Genomic DNA, 23,363 nt, shown 5'->3' with positions numbered 1-23,363 from the left:
CGAGGTGGGAGGAATGCTTGAGGCCAGGAGTTCAAGATCAACCTGGCTAACATAGTGAGATCTCATCTCTAAAAAAGGAAAAATTATAGCACATAATCAATAGGGGACCACTTGATTTTCTTTTAGACAGTCTCGCTCTGTTGCCCAGGCTGGAGTGCAGTGCAGTGGCACAATCACAGCTCACTGCAACCTCAATCTCTTGGGCTCAAGCAATCCTCCCACCTCAGCCTCCCAAGTAGCTGGGAGGGACCACAGGTGTGCATCACCACAACCTGCTAATTTTTATGGAGATGGGGTTTCTCTATGTTGCCCAGGCTGGCCTCAAACTCCTAAACTCAAGCAATCTGCCCACCTTGGCCTCCCAAAGTGCTGGGATTACAGGTGTGAGATACCATGCCCAGCCAACACTTAATAAAGTATAAGACATTGAAAACAATAAAGTAAATCTTTAAGTACCAACAAGAAAAAAATAGCTAAAACATGTTAAGTAAAAGAACCAAGACATAATATGTATTGTAGGTTCCAGTGTGTGTAACACATACATGTGTATTTATATATACATGCATATGATATAAAGTGTGTATGTTACACATACTTGTGTATATTTAGTGTACACAGAGAACACTGAAAAGGATACATCAAACTGGTAATAAGAGTTACACGTTGGGAATGAATTGAATGGGGGAAAGGATATGGGTCTTTCACTATTTCCTTCAAATACTTCTGTCCAATTTGATTTTTTTTAAAACAAGCATCTTATTACTTTTATTTTTTAAAGTGCAGGATATTAAAGCTGAAAGGGGTCCCTAAAGACTAGCCAGTCTATCTAGAAACAGTGACTCACATATCCAAGGTCAAAGAATAGGAGTAAAAGATTTAGAACTCCTGACTCCTATTCTGGTTTCTATTAGATCCTGGTGCCAGGGGAAATAACTGCCATCAAATAATAAGCCTGTACTTTCTACCCTTGAATATTCATCATCTCTAACTTTATAGCCACCTCGCAAGATTATATTCATAAAGAAAAGAGCTGAGAAAGAACTTTCCCAAAACTATACCCACCACACCATGCTACCAAAGTAACAGTACAAACCCATACAAAGGACGAGAGGCAGATTCCCAGGTGTCTAATGGGGCAGCATGAGCAGATTTTAAGCACAGCATAAATCTCTTCTTTGAATTTCAAATACCTATATTGCCTCTGTAAGGTTTCTTTTTTTTTTTTTTTTTTTTTTGAGACGGAGTCTCGCTCTGTCACCCAGGCTGGAGTGCAGTGGCCAGATCTCAGCTCACTGCAAGCTCCGCCTCCCGGGTTCACGCCATTCTCCTGCCTCAGCCTCCCGAGTAGCTGGGACTACAGGCGCCTGCCACCTCGCCCAGCTAGTTTTTTGTATTTTTTAGTAGAGACGGGGTTTCACCAGGTTAGCCAGGATGGTCTCGATCTCCTGACCTCGTGATCCGCCCGTCTCGGCCTCCCAAAGTGCTGGGATTACAGGCTTGAGCCACCGCGCCCGGCGCCTCTGTAAGGTTTCTAAGAAGAGGGAGAAAGTGTGGGAGGAGAAAGAGCAGAAAAGGATGCCAGCTTCCAACCAGCACACTCAGAGCTATAAATCTAGCTGAATGATACACCAGGTCTTAGGAGCTGGCTGTGAAAAATGGTGGAAAGAACACTGAAGCAGATGTCAGACAGACCTGGACCTGAGTTCTGGCTCTGCCATTTACTATTCTGCATCTGTGGGCAAGTCATCTCAACTCACTGAGGCCTGTTCCCTTCAAATGTAAACTGGAGATAAGAATAACATCTATTGGCCAGGCGCGGTGGCTCATGCCTGTAATCCCAGCACTTTGGGAGGCCAAGGCAGGTGGATCATGAGGTCAGGAGATTGAGACGATCCTGGCCAACATGGTGAAACCCTGTCTCTACTAAAAATACAAAAATTGGCCGGGTGTGGTCCCGCAAGCCTGTAGTCCCAGCTACTCAGGAAGCTGAGGTGGGAGGATCGCTTGAGCCCGAGAGCTGGAAGTTGCAGTGAGCCATAATCCCACCACTGCACTCCAGCTTGGGCAACTGAGCAAGACCCTGCCTCAAATAAATAAATAACCCCCTGCCAAAAAAAAAAAAAAAAAACCAAGCCAAAAAAAAAAAAAAAAAAAACCACCTATGGTGACAAGTTAATGAGATAGTATCTAAGGCTTGGAAAAGTTGAAAGCCGCTTGTCCCAGATCGCATAGGTACAGTTGGGATCTTCATGTAGATCATATGAATGGAAATCTCCTGAGTTTTCCTATGTAGTACATGGCCCCTCTTTCTGTATAGCAACAGGAGGCCTCATGGTATGGTTATTAGAACAACAAATTTTGGAGTAAGATAGAATTAAGTTCAAATTCTAGCTCTGCAACTTAACTCACTATGTGACCTAGAACAAGAGATTTAACTTTTTTGAACCTCAGTTTTCTTTTCAGTAAACTGGAAATAGTAAGTACCTATTTCAAAGGATGCTATCAGGTTTAAACAAGATAAGCACTAACTATAGTGCCTGACACATTATAGTCACTTAGTGGGAGCTATATGTATTTTTCTCTCATTAACTCCCAGGATGTTCTGACAGCCTGGCCAAGCATCTACAGGAGATAAGTCAATGTTTTAAGAGGAGATGAAGTAACAATTCTTCCTTGGCATCTCCAATGGAGTAGAGAGAAGGGAACACAGCTTCTCAGACCCACATTACCAAGCTATAACCAACCATGGCTGGGGGGAGCTGAGAGTTGGCAAATCAAGTTTAGCTATGTTGCTGAACCTTCCCGGATGGCAAGACCATGGAAGTCCATGGTCTTGGATATTATGGGGTCAGGAGCCTCACTGGGTTCTGCCCCTTACATAGGGGAAGATACTGGGGAAGTAAAAATGAAAATACAGAGTCTGGCACCAGTTCCCTGCAAGCCTGGTCCAGTCTGGATAAAGAAGTGAGGAGAGTAATAATATTGCCTTACACCTAAACAGTGCTTTAGTTTATCAAGCTTTTTGCATCCTTATCTTACACTAATAGTCTGTAGAGTCAAAATTCATGAGTTATTATTCCCATTTTACAGATGGAAAAACTGCAACTCAGAAATGTAAAGTGAGTCGACCAAGGTTAAAGCGGCAAAACCACTATACTTTCTAACACAAGAGTTTGGCACTATTTCCACTTTGTTGTTTCTCAACGAGGAAGGCTCAGGAGGAGGGAAGATAAAAACAAATCACTACAGAGTCCTGGCATGCTGGAACATGTACTCTAGCTCGCACGAAGGGCTCAAGGAGATGGCCTTCTCTAGACCTCAACTTTGATGCAAAAGCTGGTTTGCAGCCTGAACAAAGACAATCCAATCCTCCAGCAAATGGTGTCATTCTCCCTGTGTGTCTAGCCTTGAGCTACAGAACAAAAGAACAATCACATCCGAAGTTATAATTCGGCTGGTTGCCATGGCTCATGCCTGTAATCCCACCACTTTGGGAGGCCAAGGTGGGTGGATCACCTGAGGTCAGGAGGTCGAGACCAGCCTGACCAACATAGAGAAACCCTGTCTCTACTAAAAATACAAAATTAGCTGGGTGTGGTGGCGCATGCCTGTAATCCCAGCTACTCGGGAGGCTGAGGCAGGAGAATCGCTTGAGCCTCGGAGGCGGAGGCTGCAGTGAGCCGAGATCACGCCACTGCACTCCAGCCTGGGCAAGAAGAGTGAAACTCTGTCTCAAAACAAAAAACAAAACACACACACACACACAAAAACAAAATTAGCCAGGTGTGGTGGCGCATGCCTGTAATCCCAGCTACTCGGGAGGCTGAGGCAGGAGAATTGCTTGAACCCAGGAGGCAGAGGTTGGGGTGAGCTGAGATTGTGCCATTGCACTCCAGCCTGGGCAACAAGATCGAAACTCCGTCTCAAAAAAAAAAAAAAAACCAAAAAGTTATAGTTCAAAAGCAAAGTTGGGAGTTGGGGTGGTGGAAGACAGAACCATAAGATGAACCAAGCTTCTGCTCTCTCAACTTCATTCACGTGAGAAGGGAAACAGAAGACAATGGGTAAAAAAATGACATGGATTCAAGTATCAGATGGAAATAGAAAATTAAAAATAAAAAAATTTTTAAATGGCATAGGGGTATGAGCCCATGTTGCAGGTCAAGAGGGTCACTGGGAAGAAGCCACTGCTCAAACATCTCAAAGACTGCTCTCTAGGAAAAGCATATATCCCTTGCTAATCCTAGGGCAGCTAATCTACCCATTTTCACTATATTTCTAAAACAGGATAGCAGCAGCTCAGTGTGAGAGAAAAACAAAAATAAAAGCAAAAACTAAAAAAAGAATATAGCAGTGAACATTTACTGAGTACTTAATTTTCTATTTTATTTATTTACTTATTTTTAGGATGGAGTCTTGCTTTGTCACTCAGGCTGGAGTGCAGTAGTGTCATCTCGACTCACTGCAGCATCTGGCTCCTGGGTTCAGGCAATTCTCCTTGAATCACTTGTCGTCCCAAGTAGCTCGGACTATAGGCGCATGCCACCACACCCGGCTAAGTTTTGTATTTTTTTTTTTTTAAATACAGTTGGGGTTTCACCATGTTAGCCAGGCTGGTCTCAAACTCCTGACCTCAAGTGATCCACCTGCCTCAGCCTCCCAAAGTGCTGGGATTACAGGCATGAGCCATCACACCCAGCCAGTACTTAATTTTCTAAAGGCACGTGTATCTCTTGAGCCTAGGAGTTTGAGACCAGCCTGGAAAACATAGTGAGACCCTGTCTCTACAAAAACAAACAAACAAACAAAATGACCAATAACCTCCACGTGGCTAAATCTAGTGGTCAATTATTGGGTCTTATTTACTTGGTCAGTCAAGATGGATATAGACCATCTTACCTAGAACACATTCCTCATGTTATTTCTACCACACTCTCTTACTTTTCTACAAACTTCCTTGGCTATTCCTTTCCAGTCTTCTTTGCTAGTTCTTTGCTAGTTCATCCTCATCTCAATAACCTCTAAGTGTTGAGCCCTCTGGGGCTTGGTCCTTTAATCCCTTCTCTTCCCTATATTTACTCTGCAGGTGATCTCATGACCATAAATACCATCTATATGTAGATGACTCCCAAATTTATATATCTTACCTGGGCCTCTCCCTTGAACTCCAAACTATATATCCATTGTCTACTCTACGGTCTACTTGAATATCTGATAGGCATCTGAATTTCTATGCCCCGCCCCCTCCCAAACCTAGACTCTCCCAGCTTTCTTTCCATCTGTGTAGATAGCAACTCAAACTAAACTCCTGACTGCTCCCTACTCCGACACTTACTTCTCCTGCATTTCTTCTCTTAACTCAAATCTTCTAGTTACTCAGTCCAAAAATTTTGATGCCATCCTCACTCGCTCTTGTATCTTCAAAATATATACACACTTCAACTCCTTTCTCATCATTTTTACCACTGTCATTCTAGTCCAAGTCACCATCATCTCTCACCTGGATTATTATCTATCAACTCACTGCTTCTACTCTTGCTTTCTGAGCATCTAAGTTTCCACACAGCAGCCAGAATAATTCTCTTAAAAAGAAGTCAGATCATGTCATTCCTCTGCTCAAAACCTCTAATAATATCCATCTCACTCAAGTGAAAGATGAAATCCTCCCAATCACCTATAAGACCCCAATGACCTGGGTTCCTTCTGATCTAACTTCCTCTCCTACCACTCTCTTTTCATTCATTACACTGTTGCCACACTGGCATCCTTAATGTTCCTTAATCATGCCATACTCTTTCCCAACATCAGCTGTTACATTTGCTGAAATGCTCTCTCTCCACTTGCCTGAATAGCCTGTGTCCTCACTTCCTTCTGATATCCACTCAAACAACACTTCATGAGAAAGACCTGGCCTAGGCCGGGCACAGTGGCTCACGCCTGTAATCCCAGCACTTTGGGAGGCCGAGGCAGGTGGATCACCTGAGGTCGGGAGTTCAAGACCAGCCTGAACAACATGGAGAAACCCTGTCTCTACTAAAAATACAAAATTAGCTGGGCACAGTGGCGCATGCCTGTAATCCCAGCTACTCGGGAGGCTGAGGCAGGAGAATCACTTGAACCCAGGAGGCAGAGGTTGCGGTGAGCCGAGATCGCACCATTAATTGCACTCCAGCCTGGGCAACGAGAGCAAAACTCCATCTCAAAGGAAAAAAGAAAAAAAAAAGAAAGAAAGGCCTGGCCTTACCATCCTATCGAAAATGAAAGTCACCTGCTCCCCACATCCTCCTTCTAGGACTCCCTATCTCCCATAATCAAATTAATTTTTCTCTATAGCACTTATCACTACTTGATACATTATTTTTACTATTTTGTATTTGCTTACCAGTTTATTATCTGTATCAGTCGACTCCATCCATTAGAATCTAAGTGCCATGAAGATAAGGATTTTACCTGTTTCGCTCAGTACTTTACCTGCAGTGGCCAGAACAGAGCTTAGCACACAGTAGAAGCTCTATTAATGAATGAAGCTGGAGTATAGTGTGTGGGAAGAAATTGGTGGGAAACAATGCTAGGAAGCTGGGCAGACTGTGAAGAGTCTTAAAGGAACTTAGACTTTATGCCATAGAAGAAAGGGAACCACTGAAGGCTTCTGAGTAGGCAACACTGGGCAACGCTCTCTGCTCTATCTGAATAGGCAGAGAACGTGTCCCTGAGTGGGCTCAGGACTGGCAACCTTTCTCTGTATAGGCACCACAAGAAGTTCTCTGGACAGCAGGACAGAGCTAACACTGCAGCCAAAGAATGACATTCCTATTTCTTGTTCTTCTATATATGATACAGCAGAAAACCATATAGTAAAATCAAAAGAAAATTATATTCTGAATCAAATAAATCTAAAGTTTACTATAATCAGTGGGCAGCTTGGTCCCCAAGGCATATACTTCCTCATAACATAACACTGATACAGAAAGACCTACAATGGCATATGATTAATGAAAGACGCCAGTAAAGCACAGACCACAAGTTCATCGGAAGATTATCCAGGGATTTACTACAAAACCTCCATTTCTATTTTACCAACCACTTCATAGCCCATTTCCAATTGCAACACACAGTTTCCTTTTATTTTAATTATGCCCAAGAAAAATTACTTATAACATTCAGTCCCTGGGACAAAAATTGTTCATGATGCCAGATGCACACAACTAAACCAATGCATCCTGGACTTTGGGAAAAGGCATTCAATACACGTACGTTTTAATGAAAACAGGTGGGAAGGCTCAAGGTTAGGAAGATGTGCTATTCTTACTCCTGCCCCTGCTCCCTTCACTATCGCTCACTGCCAGCAGCAGGAGTCAATACCTAATTGACTCTGCAATCTGAGGGCAGGTCTCACTGAGTGAAGACACCCAAGGAATGACAGAGAGCACAGATTATGAAGTCTATCTATTCACAGGTAGTTAGTGCATGTATTCCTATTAAGTACCAGGCATTATTTGTAAAAGGTGACATCCTTTCCTTATCCTCGGCTATTTCTCGTGGTTCCTCAACAGGTCTACCATTTTCTGTCTTAGAGGCTTTGCATTGTCTTCCACCAGACTACAAAAAGTGAGGCAATGAAACAGACTTGTGAAGAAACAGAGATGAGAACCTAATGAGACTTTCCAGGTCTAGTCCTAGGTGGCCTGACTATACTGCATTTCCTGTCCTTGGATGTCCATAAGATCAAATAACCTCCTTGGAATGTGTTTCTATCCTTTACCACCACACATACCTTGGCTGCTTATCTTTCTCCTTATGTGATTAGCTGCTTGAGTGTAGGTACTATATGATCTTTATTTCATGAGTTACTTTTTTGACTGTTAGAAATGCATTAACTGAACTTCACGAGTTACTATTATATATGCTCTTCCACATGCCAGGCATTCCTCCTCTCCACTGTCCAACTCAGGATCATGGACTGCTAAAGGCATGTTCCTTCACAAATCTACTCAGTTCCATATTTGGCTCCCAGAGCTGACTAGCCCTGAAACAAGTGTACAAATCTGCCACTTACACACCAAAAAAGCTATCTCAGGCAGAAGATTTTACTGGTAAGGAAAACCAACCTCCTACTGGAATCCAATATTTAGAAGGTAAAAGGAAACAGTCAGGAGGGCTGGAATCTTGATTTACAGTTGTGAACAGAAACAAATCAATAGATAACATCACATGGCTGCTAACGGTAGCTGGGAACAAAACAAAAATGCACCAAAAACTGACCTGATGAATCCTGATATGTCAAGTACCTAACATAATGCTAGATACCTATGAAGCAGATAATACATATTTGTTCAGTAAATGAATAATTGAAGAGTTAAATAAATGGCTGAAGTGTGATACACAGAAAAGAATATTGTTAGTAATCTGAAGACATGGTTCTTTTTACAGCATTATCTCTTATATTTGTGTGACTTCCGGTGAGTTACGTCAATTTCTCTGAAGCTCCATTTTACTCATGTGTAAAATGGTGGCCAACATGGCCAACAATAATACCTGTTCTGGCTATCTCATAGGATTGTATAATGATAAAAAGAAACAAAAAAGGAAGGTATTTTATAAACTGTAAGTACTAAACAAATATGAGGCATAAAAGATAATGACAGGATTAACAATGAGGTGAAAGGACAATGATGCTAGATGCTATCTTGGTAGAAATAGTGGGCATCAAGAGGAAAATTATACCCTTCTAAACTCCCTAGGAAACTTTTTAAACAAAGAGGGCTCATGAGTTAGAAGTTCATATACACAAAGATACTTTTTTTTTAGATGGAGTCTCACTCTGTCACCCAGGCTGAAGTACAGTGGCGCAATCCCGGCTCACTGCAACCTCCGCCTCCTGGGTTCAAGCAATTCTCCTGCCTCAGCCTCCCAAGTAGCTAGGATTACAGGCCCTCGCCACCACGCCTAGCTAATTTCTGTATTTTTAGTACAGACGGGGTTTTGCCACGTTGGTCAGGCTGGTCTCAAACTCCTGACCTCAAGTGATCCATCGCCTTGGCCTCCCAAAGTGCTGGGATTACAGGCATGAGCCACCGTGCCCAGCCAAAGATACTTTTACAAAATAATAATGTATAATGATTATTACTGTCATTGTTCATCAGACAATTCCTCTACTAAGTGAAAGGCAATGGAGGGCTGGGTAGTAGATTGACTAAGCAGGTCGTAAAGAGCCTCATACCTAGCAGATCCTCAATAATTGGCTTGGTGAACTGAAATACATATTTCAAAGCAGCTTTAGAAACAAAGGAATAAAAAATTGTACTCAATATATTCAGCAAAAATAACTCAATCAAAGACCCACAGAAGTGAGATATCCATATAACCACTTTAGGAATGTAACAAGTACCATTTACCTCTAAAAGGTTAAAAGAGAAAGAATAATGCTTGGAACCTCTAAAAGGTTAAAAGAGAAAGAATAATGCTTAGAACATACAAATAGAATCACAGTTAAAAATCTAGATCTGGGCCGGGTGCGGTGGCTCACATCTGTAATCTTAGCACTTTGGGAGGCTGAGGTGGGCGGATCACAAGGTCAGGAGATTGAGACCATCCTGGCTAACACGGTGAAACCCCGTCTCTACTAAAAATACAAAAAAATTAGCCGGGTGTGGTGGTGGGCGCCTGTAGTCCCAGCTACGTGGGAGGCTGAGGCAGGAGAATGGTGTGAATCCAGGAGGCAGAGCTTGCAGTGAGCCAAGATCCCACCACTGCACTCCAACCTGGGTGACAGGGCGAGACTCTGCCTCAAAAAAAAAAAAAAAATCTAGATCTGGCTTGAGCCCAGGACATCAAGGCAGCAGTGAGCCACGATCATGTGACTGTACTCCAGCCTGGGCGATACAGCAAGACTCTGCCTCAAAAGAAAAAAAAAAAAAAACTAAATCTGCAAGAAAATTATCTCTGCTTACAGATGACATAATCTTCTATGTAGAAAACCCTAAAAATTCCACAAAAAAATCCTGTTAGAACGAATAAAGGAATTTAGCAAAGTTGCAGAATACAAAACCAACATGCTAAAATCAGTTGTTTCTTACAGTAACAAGGAGCAATCAGAAAAAAAATTAAGAAAACAATTCACGCAGTAGCATCAAAAAGAATAAAATACTTAGGAAGAAACTTAACCAAGGAGATGAAAGACATGTATACAGAAAATTACAAAATGTTGCTGAAATTAAAGAAGATATAAGTCAACAGAAAGATATCCAATTTTCATGGATTGGAAGATTTAGTACAGTTGAAATGTCCATACTATCCAAAGCAATCTACAGATTAAATGCAATCACTATCAAAATTTGCAAAAATATAAAAATCTATCTTAAAATTCATCAGAAATCTTTCAAAGGACCCCAAGTAGCCTAAACAATCTTGAAAAAGAACAAAGCTGGAGGATCCACAATTCCCAACTTCAAAGTGTACTAAAAAGCTACAGTAATCAAAACAGTGTGGTACTGACACAAAGACAGACATACAGACTAGTGATAGAATAAATCCTCACTTATTTGGTCAAATGATTTTCAACAGGGTGCCAAGACCATTCAGTGGGGAAAAGCACAGTCTTTTCAACCTATGGTGTTTTAAAAACTAGAGATCTACATGCAAAGTGTTTCTGTACATACATACAAAAATAAACTCAAAATGGATCAAAGGCCTAAACATAAGAGCTAAAGCTACAAAACTCTTAGAAAAAATATAAGGGAAAAGCTTCATGACATTGGATTTGGCAATGATTTCTTGAATATGACACTAAAAGCATCAGCAAAGAGGGAAAAAAGGTAAGTTTAACTTAACCAAGATTAAATTTTTTTTGTGCAATGAATACTATCATGAACATACTCAACATTACTGAACCGTACACTTAAAAATAGTTAAGATGGTAAATGTTATATGTTCTTTACCACTATTTTAAAAAATCTAAATCTGATGGGGTAAAAAGGGGCACTATCAACAGAGTAAAAAGACAATCCACAGACTAGGAGAAAATATTTGCAAACCATATATCTCTGATGGGATTGATATCCAGAACATATAAAAATTCCTACATATCAACAACAACAAAATAAACAACCTTATGCAAAATAGGCAAAGAACTTAAATAGACATTTTTCCAAAGAAAATAAACATATGGCCAATAAGCACATGAAAAGATATTCAATATCACTAATCATTAGGGAAATGCGAATAAAAACGATAATGAGATGTCACTTTACACGCATTAGGATGGCTACTCTCCAAAACACAAAACCCAGAAAATAAGTGTTGGCAAGGATGTAGAGACACTGGAACCCTTGTGCATTATTGATGGGAATGTACAATGGGAAATAGAGGGGTTCCTCAAAATATTAAAAACAGAATATATGATCCAGTAATTCTACTACTGGGTATATACCAAAAAGAAAGAAGAGTCGGGTCTCAGAGATATTTATATATCCATGTTCACAGCAGCATTATTTACAATAGCCAGAATATGGGAGCAGCCCAAGTGTTCACCACAAATAAATGGATAAGCAAAACGTGGTATATACATAAAATGTGGCCGGATGTGGTGGCTCATGCCTGTAATCCCCGCACTTTGGGAGGCCAAGGTGGGAAGACTGCTTGAGGCCAGGAGTTGAAGATCAGCCTGAGCAATACAGCAAGACCCCATCTCTACAAAAACTAAATTAGCTGGGTGTGGTGGCACACTCCTGGATCACTTGAGCCCGGGAAGTTGAGGCTGCAGTGAGACATGATTGTGCCACTGCACTCCAACCTGGGCAACAGCACAAGATCCTGCTTCAAAAAATAAATACACAGAGCAGAATATTATTTGGGCTTAAAAAGGAAGAAAATTCTGACATACGCTACGACGCAAATGAACTTTAAGGACATTATGCTAAGTAAAATATTCCAGTCACAAAAAGACAAATACCATATGGTTCCGAGACAGAAAGTAGAACAGTGGTTGCAGGTGCAGGGAGGAGGGGTAAATGGGGGGCGTTACTGTTTAATGAGTATAGAGAGGTCTTGAGATGAAAGACGGTGATGGCTGTACAAGAATATGAATGTATTTAATGCCAATGAACAGTACACTTCTATAATGGCAAATTTTATGTTGTGTATATTTTACCACAAAAACAAACAAAAAACTCTATACAAAAAGGCTGCAGATTTTGGCTTATCAAATGGGTCAATGAGTTCCAATCACTGAGACAGGGCCAAATGTGGAAAGAGCAGCTTTGGCTAGGAAAACTAAGTTTTGCGGGTGTGTTAAGCTTAATGCTAACTAGACAACCAGATGTAGACATCAAGTAGGCAGTCTATTAACTAAATTTGGAGTTCCAGAGAAAAAGTCAAGAATAGCAATGCAGATTTGGATAAAATACAGATACAAGCACTTAATTTGGGGGTTATGAGTATAGGGATGATATTTAAAACCACAGGATAGGATGAGATTACCTTGGAACACTCCAACATTCAGAGTTAAAGCATAAGGTGAGAAATCAACAATGAATGGAAGTGGGCAGTGACATAAAGTAGGTGGTTTTGTTGTTGTTGTTTTGAGGCAGAGTCTCGTTCTATTGCCCAGGCAGAGTACAGTGGCATAATCACAGCTCACTGCTGCCTTATCCCCTGGGTCCAAGCGATCCTCCCCTCTCAGCCTCCTGAGTAGCTGAGACCACAGGCCATGCCCCACCATGCCCAGCTAATTTTCTCTATGTTTTATAGAGACATGGTCTCCCTATGTTGCCTAGGTTGGTCTCAAACTCCTGGACTCGGGCTATCCTCCAGCCTCAGCTGGGATTACAGGCATGAGCCACCATGCCCAGCCAAAATAGGTGCTTCAAAAAAAAAAAAAAAAAAAAAAGCCCAGACCTAGGCCCTGTAAACATGGTACCTAAGAGGTAGAGATAAAATACAAATATGTATTTTAAATACATATTTTAAAATATTCTAAAATACATATTTTAAATAAATATTTACAAACACAAATATGTATTTGTAAAAAAAAATAAAAATATGTATTTTTTTAAACTCCCTAGGCTACAGCATTCAATAGTCTGAATGTAAGAGAAGTGAGGGGATAAACTGTACAGTAGCACTGGGAATGCGAATGGGATAAAGAATTTTGAGATATGTACTAAAAAGGCACCACTGCCAGGACTTGGTGACTGACTAGATGTGGCATGGAAAAGGAGAAGAAAATAAATGACATTGGTTTCTTTTTTGGGAGACTGGAAGAGTATTTCTGCCATTAATAGGTAATATATGATAGAAAGATAGAAACAAGGGTTTTGGTGGTAGTGGTGATGGTGGTAGTGTGTGTGTGTATGTTTAGGAAGGAGGACTAAAAAAGATAATTAGTGCTGTCACAACAGCCAACGCTAATTAGGTACTTACTTGTCAGTGCTTTATATCTATTTTTGGGAGCCGGGCATCCCTCTGCAAGAACATTGTCATCAAAGATCACAACAATCCCACTTTGAAAATGAAAAAACGGGTTTGCTGGGCACGGTGGCTCACGCCTGTAATCCCAACACTTTGGGAAGTCAAGGCAGGCGGATCACTTGAGGTCAGGATTTTGAGACCAGCCTGGCCAACATGGTGAAACCCTGTCTCTACTAAAAAAAATACAAAAATTAGCCAGGCATGGTGGCTTGCGCCTGTAGTCCCAGCTACTCAGGAGGCTGAGGCAGGAGAATTGCTGGAACCGGGGAGGCGGAAGCTGCAGTGAGCTGAGATCACACCACTGCACTCCAACCTGGGAGACAGAGTGACACTTCATCTCAAAAAAGAAAAAAAAAATCAAAAATAAAGGCCCAAATTAATAGCTAGTAAATAGCACAGAAGAGCCTCAAGTATGGATTTGACTGACTCCAGCCAAAGTTTGAGGTACCCATGGCATCCTAGTTAAGGATGTGGAAGTCAGTAATGCAGCTAAAGTCTCAGTAAGGAGAGGGTCACCCAGAAAGAGAATATATAAATTGGGAAATTATTATTCATGCACTTGACTAATTCTTGTAATGGTATAATGAGACCTTTTCCTCACCCAGAAAATTAAGGTAATACTTAATCTATAGATAATAACCACTGAGGGCAAGAACCTCATCGCAGTTTTTGTATTCCTAGAGTTACAATGCCTGGTACAAAATGACCCCTCAACAAAAGTTTGCCAAAGATTTAAAAACGAAACAAGTTAATATACTGGCCATAGTTAGAAAAATCCTGCGTGATAGAAGAAATATTTCCTGATCAACCTACAGAATAGTTTTTATTTCCTGTGTAGCATGTTACAAATGCACTGTTTCTTTCTGGACACAATAGTATCTGTTTTATGAATTGCTCTGCCAAAAGTAGTAGATATAGGAGATGGAATTCAGTGAGACAGGTGCTCTGATATACTGCTGGGGACAGATAAGTATCTTCTGGGAAGGCAATCTGATAAAATGTATCAAGAGCCTTAAAGCCCTAACTCAGTAATCTTACTTAGGAATTTATCCAAGAAAACAATAAGAGATGTGGCCAAAACTTTAGGTTGGAAGTAATAAAAAATATCCAGTAATAGGAAAATAATTTAAAATATCATCACACAACCATAGGGTAGAATATTATGTTGCTCTTAAATCAAGTTTTTGAATACTTAAGGATACTAGGAAATTCTTTTGATAAGTGAAATGAAAAAAAGGTATAAACTATACCTAGTATGACCACAATTTTGTATTTACATGTATGTGTAGCTATATATATCTGCATTTATTATTACCTAGAAAAAAGGGGATGGGTGTCGTGGCTCATGCCTGTAATCCCAGCACTTTCAGAGGCCAAGGCGGGTGGGTCACTTGAGGCCAGGAGTTTGAGATCAGCCTGGCCCACAAGGCAAAACTCTCATCTCTACTAAAAATACAAAAATTAGCCGGGCATGGTGGTGCATGCCTGTAGTCCAGCTACTCAGGTGGCTGAGGCATGAGAATCACTTGAACCTGGAAGGCAGAGGTTACAGTGAGCCAAGATCGTGCCACTGCAAGATACCCTGTCTCAAAAAAAGAAAAAAGATTAGAATATACCACAAAATGCTATAAGAGTTTCTTTGGGTGGAAAGATTAAAGAAGATCTTGGTTTGCTTCATCATGTTTTTCAGTATTTCTAAAATTTCTGCAAAAAGCACATTTTCATTTTTCATTTTTTTTTTAATAAAAAAAAAATTATTCTTAGAGATTAGGTCTCACTATGCTGCTCAGAGTGGAACGCAGTGGCTATTCACAGGCATAATCATAGCTCACTGCAGCCTTAAACTTCTGGCCTCCAGCAATCCTCCCACCTTATCCTCCCAAGTAGCTGGGACTACAGGTGTGTACTGCTGCATGAGGCTTTTCAGATTTTCCTCTTAAAACCTGAAAAAGACAAGATAAAATAAAAGCAAAGTAGAATTCACCTTCTTCCTTTTTCTAGAAGGATTCCTTGTGGGGACAGGCTTCTCAAATTCTGCTGACTTTGCCTCTTCCTTTTCCTCTTCCTCATCAGGTATCAGAGAGTATTTGGTCCCACCTGGTTGCATGAAACAATCTTTTGCAAAGTGGCCTGTAGCAGAGAAGTAGAAAAGGTATAGAAGAAGTAAGTAGTCTCTCCTCTCAGCAAGTGAATCTTCCCCCAAGGCTCCTGAAATGGGCTAGCTGGCTCAGGAAATATTGTTGGGTTCATTCAAAGCAGCTGTTTGATTCAGAGTAGACTTTCCACTACCTCAACATGGCACTGCTCACTCAACCACAGTCACACTAGCAGCTGTTCTTAGGGCTGTGGGGAACACTGGTACTGTTCTCAAAATGGCAGGGGATATGAGGATGCAGGTTTGTACTGCCCTCCATTGGCAATGGGGCTTATTAATTTCCTAAGATCTATTTTGGAATATATTCCTGACAATCAAAGACTGCTCCAGAGAGCAGGATGCTTAGCAGAGGGAGCTGAGTGGCAGGCCAAGCCCTAAAGGAAGATAGCTTGTAGGTAGCTGGCAGCAAGTGGGCACTCACATCTAAGCTAACACACAGAGAAATAGGCACAGTCACCTAGGGGCACTGAACATTTACAGACTGTCAGGTCTGGCAAGCACCTTAGAGATCATCAAATCCATCCTACATTTGTGGAAGATGAAAGCCCAGAGTTGAGAAGTAGCTCAAGGTCACATAGACAGAAGCAGAGTTCGAGTTCAAACTTACCTTGGGTCTCATGCCTCCCTGCCCTGTGCTTTCTGTTGCACCAAAACCAACTACCTTTGACCTGACCTTTAGTAACTGGGACAAATTCCACCTCTCATTATTCTTCTCTTCTTTATGTAATGCCTGTTGGATATGGTTAAGGTTAAAGGACCCTCACCTTCCCTGAGCCTATAGTGGTATTGAGGGGCCCTTTAACAGACACTATGCTCTACACTGCTAGTTGTGTCTGAGTTTGTGGTAGATCCTGTCTTAGGGGCACAGAGGAATTGTATGAGATAATCAAAAAGCTATGCATGGGCTGGGCACAGTGGCTTATGCCTGTAATCTCAGTACTTTGGCAGGCTGAGACAGGAGGATCATTGGAGCCCAGGGAGACAAGCCTGGGCAACACAGGGAAACCCTGTCTCTACAAAAAATTTTTTAAAAATTAGCTGGACATGGTGGTATACACCTGTGGTCCCAGCTACTCAGGAGGCTGAGATAGGACTGCTTGAGCCCAGGAGGTCAAAGATGCAGTGAGCCATGATCATACCACTACAGCCTCGGTCACCCCATCTTAAAAAAAAAAAAAAAAAAAAAAAAAAAAACGAAAAGAAAGAAAAGAAAAGCTATATGTAAAGTACTCTGTACCTCTGGGTCCAGCAGCTGGGTGGCACCTGGAAGGGAAATATAGCAGAGTTTTCCAAATACCTGGAATGTTCCCACAGTTTTCCTGAGGAGGTATTCTTTCTCTCAATTTTATTTTTTCCTTCTCCCCTCTACGCTAATGATAAGCAGGGGTTTAAAACCCCACAACTTCAACCAGGGCACAAATCTGCTACCAGTTATTGTAGAAAAATCAACACAGCAGGATACATGGAAGTCTAGGGAGAAAGGGTGACAACTGAGGTCACCCTGAAAATGAGAAGCTGGCAATCTCTCTCATTATAGCTCCAACTAGGGAAATCAGGCTAAAAGACCTTTTAATATTTGAGTAAGAGTAGAGGAAACCTGAGGAAACAGAGCTAAAAAGAAGTGAGTATCCTGTATTCCCTATTCAATATTCTGTAAAAGGGTATTGTATTCAGAACTCTGACATTAAAGAGATAAAAAGGTAAAAGTCTGACGTGGTTCTTTAAGTTATATATTTCCAAGTTGCTTAATTTTTGCAGAATCATCATCCTTGGAGATAAAATTAGAATGTTAATCATAATCCAACACTCTTACCCCTCCTGGCATAGTTCATGGGGGTCTTGCCCAGACAAGGCATAAGCTGTGGGTGGGATGGGAGGAGTAGTGGTAGTGGTATAGTATCTGATAGGGCCAGCACTCAGAAAAGAAAACAGGAAATGCATCACCCCATGAACTCTGATGTGAGTCTGATGGAAATAACAGCAAAGGCCATCACTTGGCTAAAAAACGGGGTGAACTAAACTCACACTGAGCTGCCTCCTTCTTCCAGAAAAGGGTCCATCCACAAGGAGAGAAATGTGGAAAAGGCAGAGGCTTCACCCTACCTTTACAGCCACACTTCTTGCAGGTAGTGTTCAAGACAGCCTCAAGGGTGATCTTCTGCCCAGTGTAATCCTGGAAGGATCGCCTCCGCCTCTCTTCTTGCCTATAATGAAAAAGATACTGACTGCTGGCCCCCTTAAGAGATATGGCCAGAGACACTACAAGGTAAGGTTGTATGTTAGTTTTTTGGTTTTGGCAGGGAAAGTGGAGAAAGAAAGAAAGTTTTCGGCAGAACAAGACAGGCAGTAAATGCAGTTATGTGAAATAGCCCTAAATTAACAATTATAAATGAGACTAACCCTCATCTCACTAATGCACAGAGGGTGAAAATATATAATTACTCACTATGCTAAACACCCTACAACCTTTACCAGGTCACTCATAGCTTTAAAAGACCTTCAAAGGCTTTCTAGAAAATCAGCTCCAAATTCTTTACCCTGGCATTCAAGGCCTTTCAGAGTCTGTCTCTAAACTACTTTTCCAGCCTTATCTTTACTTACACAATATGCTCTGGCCAAAGAAGTCTATTTTCTCTTCTCCATATGGTTCAGTGCTTTTGCTCAAGCAGTTCTCTCTCTCTCTGAAACGCTGTTTCCCCACTTGACTCCCACCTCACTTCACTATACCTAGACATTTCACAGCTCAGTTGTTACTAGCTCTCCTTCTATCAAGTCTTTTCCTCTGAGACCCCCAGACAGAATTAATCTCTTTGTTGCCTTTCTCATAGCCTTTTAAAAATTATTTAAACTTCTCACCAAAACATAATATACATGTTGATATGGTTTGGCTCTGTGTTCCCCCACACACAAAAATCTCATGTTAAATTGTAATTCCCAATGTTGGGGGAGGGACCTTGTGGGAGGTGATTGGATAATGGGGTCGGATTTCCCCCATGTGATAGTGAGGGAGTTCTCACGAGATCTGATGGTTTAAAAGTGTGTAGCACTTTCCCCCTTGCTCTCTCTTTCTCTCCTGCTGCCATATGAAGACATACTTGCTTCCCCTTCACCCTTCTGCCATGATTGTAAGTTTCCTGAGGCCTCCCCAGCCATGCCTCCTATACAGCCAGTGGAACTATAAGTCAATTAAACCTCTTTTCTTTATAAATTACCCAGTCTCAGGTAGTTCTTTATAGCAGTGTGAGAACAAACTAATATATATGTATATAGAAAAATGTTTATCATAAATATACAGCTCACTTGATTTTTCACAATTTGAACATACCAAAGTACCCAGTACTCAGATAAAAAAACAGAACATTAAAGCCAGGCACGGAGGCTCACGCCTGTAATCCCAGCACTTTGCGAGGCCGAGGTGGGTAGATCACGAGGTCAGGAGATTGAGACCCTACTGGCTAACACGGTGAAACCCCGTCTCTACTAAAAAGACAAAAAATTAGCCAGGTGAGGTGGCCAGTGCCTTTAGTCCAGCTACTTGGGAAGCTGAGGCAGGAGAATGGCGTGAACCCAGGAAGCAGAGCTAGTAGTGAGCCGAGATTGCACCACTGCACTCCAGCCTGGGCAACAGAGTGAGACTCTGTCTCAAAAAAAACAAAACAAAACAAAACAAAAAAACCAGAACATTGCCAGCATCTCAGAAGCCCATCTTATGCTCCTTTCTAGTCACCTGCCTCCCCCAAGGGTAATCACTATTCTAATTTCCAACAGTACAGATTCCTTTCACTTAAAAAAAAAAAAAAAAAAAAATTAGCCAGACATGGTGGCTTGTGTTTGTAGCCCCAGCAACCCAAGAGGGTGAGGCAGGAGGATCACTTGAGCCTGCAGATCGAGGTTGCAGTGAGCGGATTGCACCACTGTACTCCAGCCTGGGTGACAGAGCAAGAGACCCTGTCTCCAAAAACAAGCAAACAAACAACAACAAAAAAAACCATTATGAAGCTTGAGTAACAAAAACCAAGGCAGAAACTTGAGAACATAACTCAAGCAACTCACAAATGTGGTTTTCGCTTTCACATATCTTTATGTGTAGAGATGAGCTTCAAGTGGCTGTGAGTTGCAGCTTAAGCAACCCCCATCACAATCAATTCCAATACTCTGTGCCTTCTAACAGACTACAAACCAAATCATACTTCCCACTTAACACTCAATTCAACAAATGTGCCACTCACCCACGTCTCTCTTTTTGTCCTCATTGCCATCATTCTAGTTTAGTTAGGCTCCCATCATGTTCCATCTAGAGTAATAACTCCCTGCCTCCAGTTTTCTTCCTCCAATCCATCCCAGCACAGATTCTAAGATTAATCTCATTTTTTCAGTACAGCTAGTAAGTGGATAGTGCCAGTGCTAATACTAGTGATAGTAGTAAGTATGTACACCAAAAAGAACAAAACATGATTCTTGTCTGGAATGAACTAACACTCTGGCAATGGAGGGAGATATACAAATGAGTAATTTTAACATAGTCAAATCATATGTGCTTTTTCTAAAGACTACCCTATGGGTCGGGAGTTGTGGCTCACACCTATAATCTCTCAGCAATTTGTAAGGCCAAGGTGGGAGTATCACTTGAGACCAGGAGTTCAAGATGAGCCTGGGCAACACAGCAAGATGTCATCTCTACAAAAAATTTAAAAATTAGGCCAGGCGTGGTGGCTCACGTCTGTAATCCCAGCACTTTGGGAGGCCGAGACAGGCAGATCACCTAAAGTCAGGAGTTCAAGACCAACCTGACCAACATGGAGAAACCCTATCTCTACTAAAAATACAAAAATTAGCCGGGCATGGTGGTACATGCCTGTAATCCCAGCTACTCGGGAGGCTGAGGCAGGAGAATTGCTTGAACCCGGGAGCTGGAGGTTGCAGTGAGCTGAGATCGTGCCACCACCTCCAGCCTGGGCAACAAGAGTGAAACTCTGTCTCAAAAAAATAAATAAATAAATAAAAAATCAGTGGGGCATGGTGGCACGGACATATAGTCTTAGCTACTTGGGAGGCTGAGGGAGGAGGATCACTTGAGCCCAGGAATTTGAGGTTGCAGTGAGCTATGATCACTATACTCCATCCTGGGAAAGAAAGACCCTCTCTGAAAAATAAAAATAAAAATAAAAATTCTATACTACTCTCAATTCTGATCTTGATCATAATAAAAAAGAAAAAGACTATACTTTGCGGGCTATGCCTAATTGGAAACTGCTTTTAGCCCCTTTCCATTTACAGAGTCACTTATTAGATTATTTCATTAACACTTTGGGACCTGAGGGGATGACTATAAGAGTTAGATTTTTATGAAAAATGAAAGGTGGCTAACAAACTGTGTGTGGCTGAAGACAGGATGAGAATACCGAGCATAATAGGGCAAGGCCAGACAATGGGATTCCTGGGGAGGTTAATCTGACCACAAGCCTCTCTGTTCAAAGGCTTTTTTAAAAAAATTCATGGGCTGGGTGCTTTGGCTCATGCCTGTAATCCTAGCACTTTGGGAGGCCAAGGCAGGAGGATCACTTAAGGCCAGGAGTTCAAGACCAGCCTGGCCAACATGGTGAAACCCCATCTCTACTAAAAATACAAAAATTAGCTGGGCGCAGTGGTGGGTGCCTGTAATCCCAGCTACTCAGGAGGCTGAGGCAGGAGAATTGCTTGAACCTGGGAGGTGGAGGTTGCAGTGAGCAGAGATGCCACTGCACTCCAGCCTGGGTGACAGAGCGAGAGTCCATCTCAAAAAATAAATAAATAAAAATTCATATTCTTGAACTGATATTCATGGCTCTCCACAATGTGACCCTAACTTATCTTTCAAGTCTTCCATTCTAGTACTTGACCATATCTTCTTCTTTCCTTAAACAACATTCCCAAATGTACTATGTGCTTTCCTGCCTCATTCCTTTCCTCAAACCATTTCTTTCGCCTGAAATACCATTCCTTCCCCTGCTGTCTGACAAGATCTTATCTGTTTTTCAAAACCTAGCTCAAATACCACCTACTCTCTGACCATGAAGGCCTGAAGTAAACTATTCCTCTTCAAGTGAATTCCTAGAACCCTTTCTTTAAACACGGAGTCCCTAATCCCCAGGCCACAGACTGCTATTGGTCCACAGCCTGTTAGGAACCAAGCTGCACAGCAGGAGATGAGCAGCAGGTGAAGGAGCATTACCACCCGAGCTCCGCCTCCTATCAGCTCAGCGGCAGCATTAGATTCTCATAGGATTGCAAACCCTATTGTGACCCGCACATGTGAGGGGATCCAGGTTGTGAACTCCCTATGAGAATTTAATGCCTGATGATCTAAGGTGGAACAGTTTCATCCCAAAACCATTCCAGCCCCCAATCCATGGAAAAATTGTCTTCTACAAAACTAGTCCTTGGTGACAAAAAGATTGGGGACCACTGCTTTAAACTACTCTTTTAGTATTTATTACATGTTGCCTTATATTTGTTGAATAAATGAGTAAATGAAGGTACTAACTAGGGCCAGGCAGCAGTGGCTCATGCCTGTAATCCCGGAATTTTGGGAGGCCGAGGCGGGGGATCATTTGAGGTCAGGAGTTTGACACCTGCCTGGTCAACATGGTGAAACCCCGTCTCTACTAAAAATACAAAAATTAGCCAGGCATGGTGGTCGACGCCTGTAATCCCAGCTACTCTGGAGGTTGAGGCATGAGAATTGCTTGAACCCAGGAGGCAGAGGTTCCAGTGAGCCAAGACTGTACCACTATGCTCCAGCCTGGGTGACAGGGCAAGCTCCATCTCAAAAAAACTAAATGAATACTACGAATGCTATACATCAGGCATGACGGCAGACAAGTCATGGTCTCTGTTTTTGTGGGTCTTACACATTCTTTCAAAAGCAAAGGTGTAGTTCTGCACACCATAGTATGAGGAAAAAAGAAAAGGTGCTATAATCTCAGATATTAGAGGAAAAAACAAAGCGGCATTTAAAATAACTACAAGTAGCTACATAAATGTCTACCATAGACAAGACATGAAGCTGGCTCCTTACAAATAAGATTTTACTTAAATCACTCAAGCATTCCTGAGATATATGTTACTATCTCCTTTTTATAGTAAAGAAGCTAAGATTCAGAGAGACTAATCTGCTCCAAGTCATATACTAGTTTGGAGCAGAACTAGTACTCTTTCTGATTCAAGTCTAGCTCTAAATCCTCTAATCATTCCATTATGTCATGCTTCTTTCCTGGATGCAGCTATAGACATAATTTACAACAAAAGTTACTGTTTCAGCCACTTGATTGTCACTAAAAATAGTTTTACACAGAGACAGCCCAAAACTAGGGAGCCCTTTCCCTTCCCTACCCTTTTTCTGAGAAACAGGGTTAGCTCTTTTATCTTACATGTTCTATATTTTATCATTGTAAGGGTGGCTTTGGGAAATTTCACTACTTTTTAATGAGTCCGTATAGCATCGGATTCTTTCAAGCAGAAGCAATTTATTACAATGCAATCATCAGAATTTTTTCTTTTTTCTTTTCCAAACACTAACTTGAACCACAGTCAGATTTAAACACTTCTGCACTCTGAGTTATAAAAGATTTCTACTATTACTGACAGTGTTGTGTCAGTAATCAGCCTTACAAACATGTTAGTATTTAGCAACCTACAGAAATATGAAAAGTTCTGTAAGTCACACGCAAGAGTGAGAAGCATTATGTGGTGAAAAGGGCAT

General features: G+C 41.5%; 1 protein-coding gene across 12 annotated transcripts in view; it reads right to left on the bottom strand.

The window, feature by feature from the left end:
• Positions 1 to 23,363, bottom strand: part of ZCCHC17 (zinc finger CCHC-type containing 17) — a 68,426-nt gene that overhangs the window by 1,017 nt on the left and 44,046 nt on the right. For 8 of the 12 annotated variants that reach the window (XM_025379548.1, XM_025379580.1, XM_025379539.1 and 5 more), the window contains 2 exons: positions 17,726 to 17,826; positions 15,452 to 15,597 (listed from right to left, as the gene is read on the bottom strand). The exons of 2 other annotated variants lie outside the window; for them this stretch is intronic. In XM_025379548.1, the coding sequence (XP_025235333.1) occupies positions 15,452 to 15,597; positions 17,726 to 17,826 (247 nt within the window). Of the gene's footprint in view, positions 1 to 15,451; positions 15,598 to 17,647; positions 17,827 to 23,363 lie in introns of all 12 variants that reach the window. 2 more of the 12 variants (XM_025379531.1, XM_025379609.1) reach the window with 2 other exon arrangements.

Source organism: Theropithecus gelada, chromosome 1 (genome assembly GCF_003255815.1).
Source record: "Theropithecus gelada isolate Dixy chromosome 1, Tgel_1.0, whole genome shotgun sequence".
Classification (NCBI taxonomy): domain Eukaryota; kingdom Metazoa; phylum Chordata; class Mammalia; order Primates; family Cercopithecidae; genus Theropithecus; species Theropithecus gelada.
Note: the sequence above shows the minus strand (reverse complement) of the source record. Positions and strands in the feature narration are given on the sequence as shown.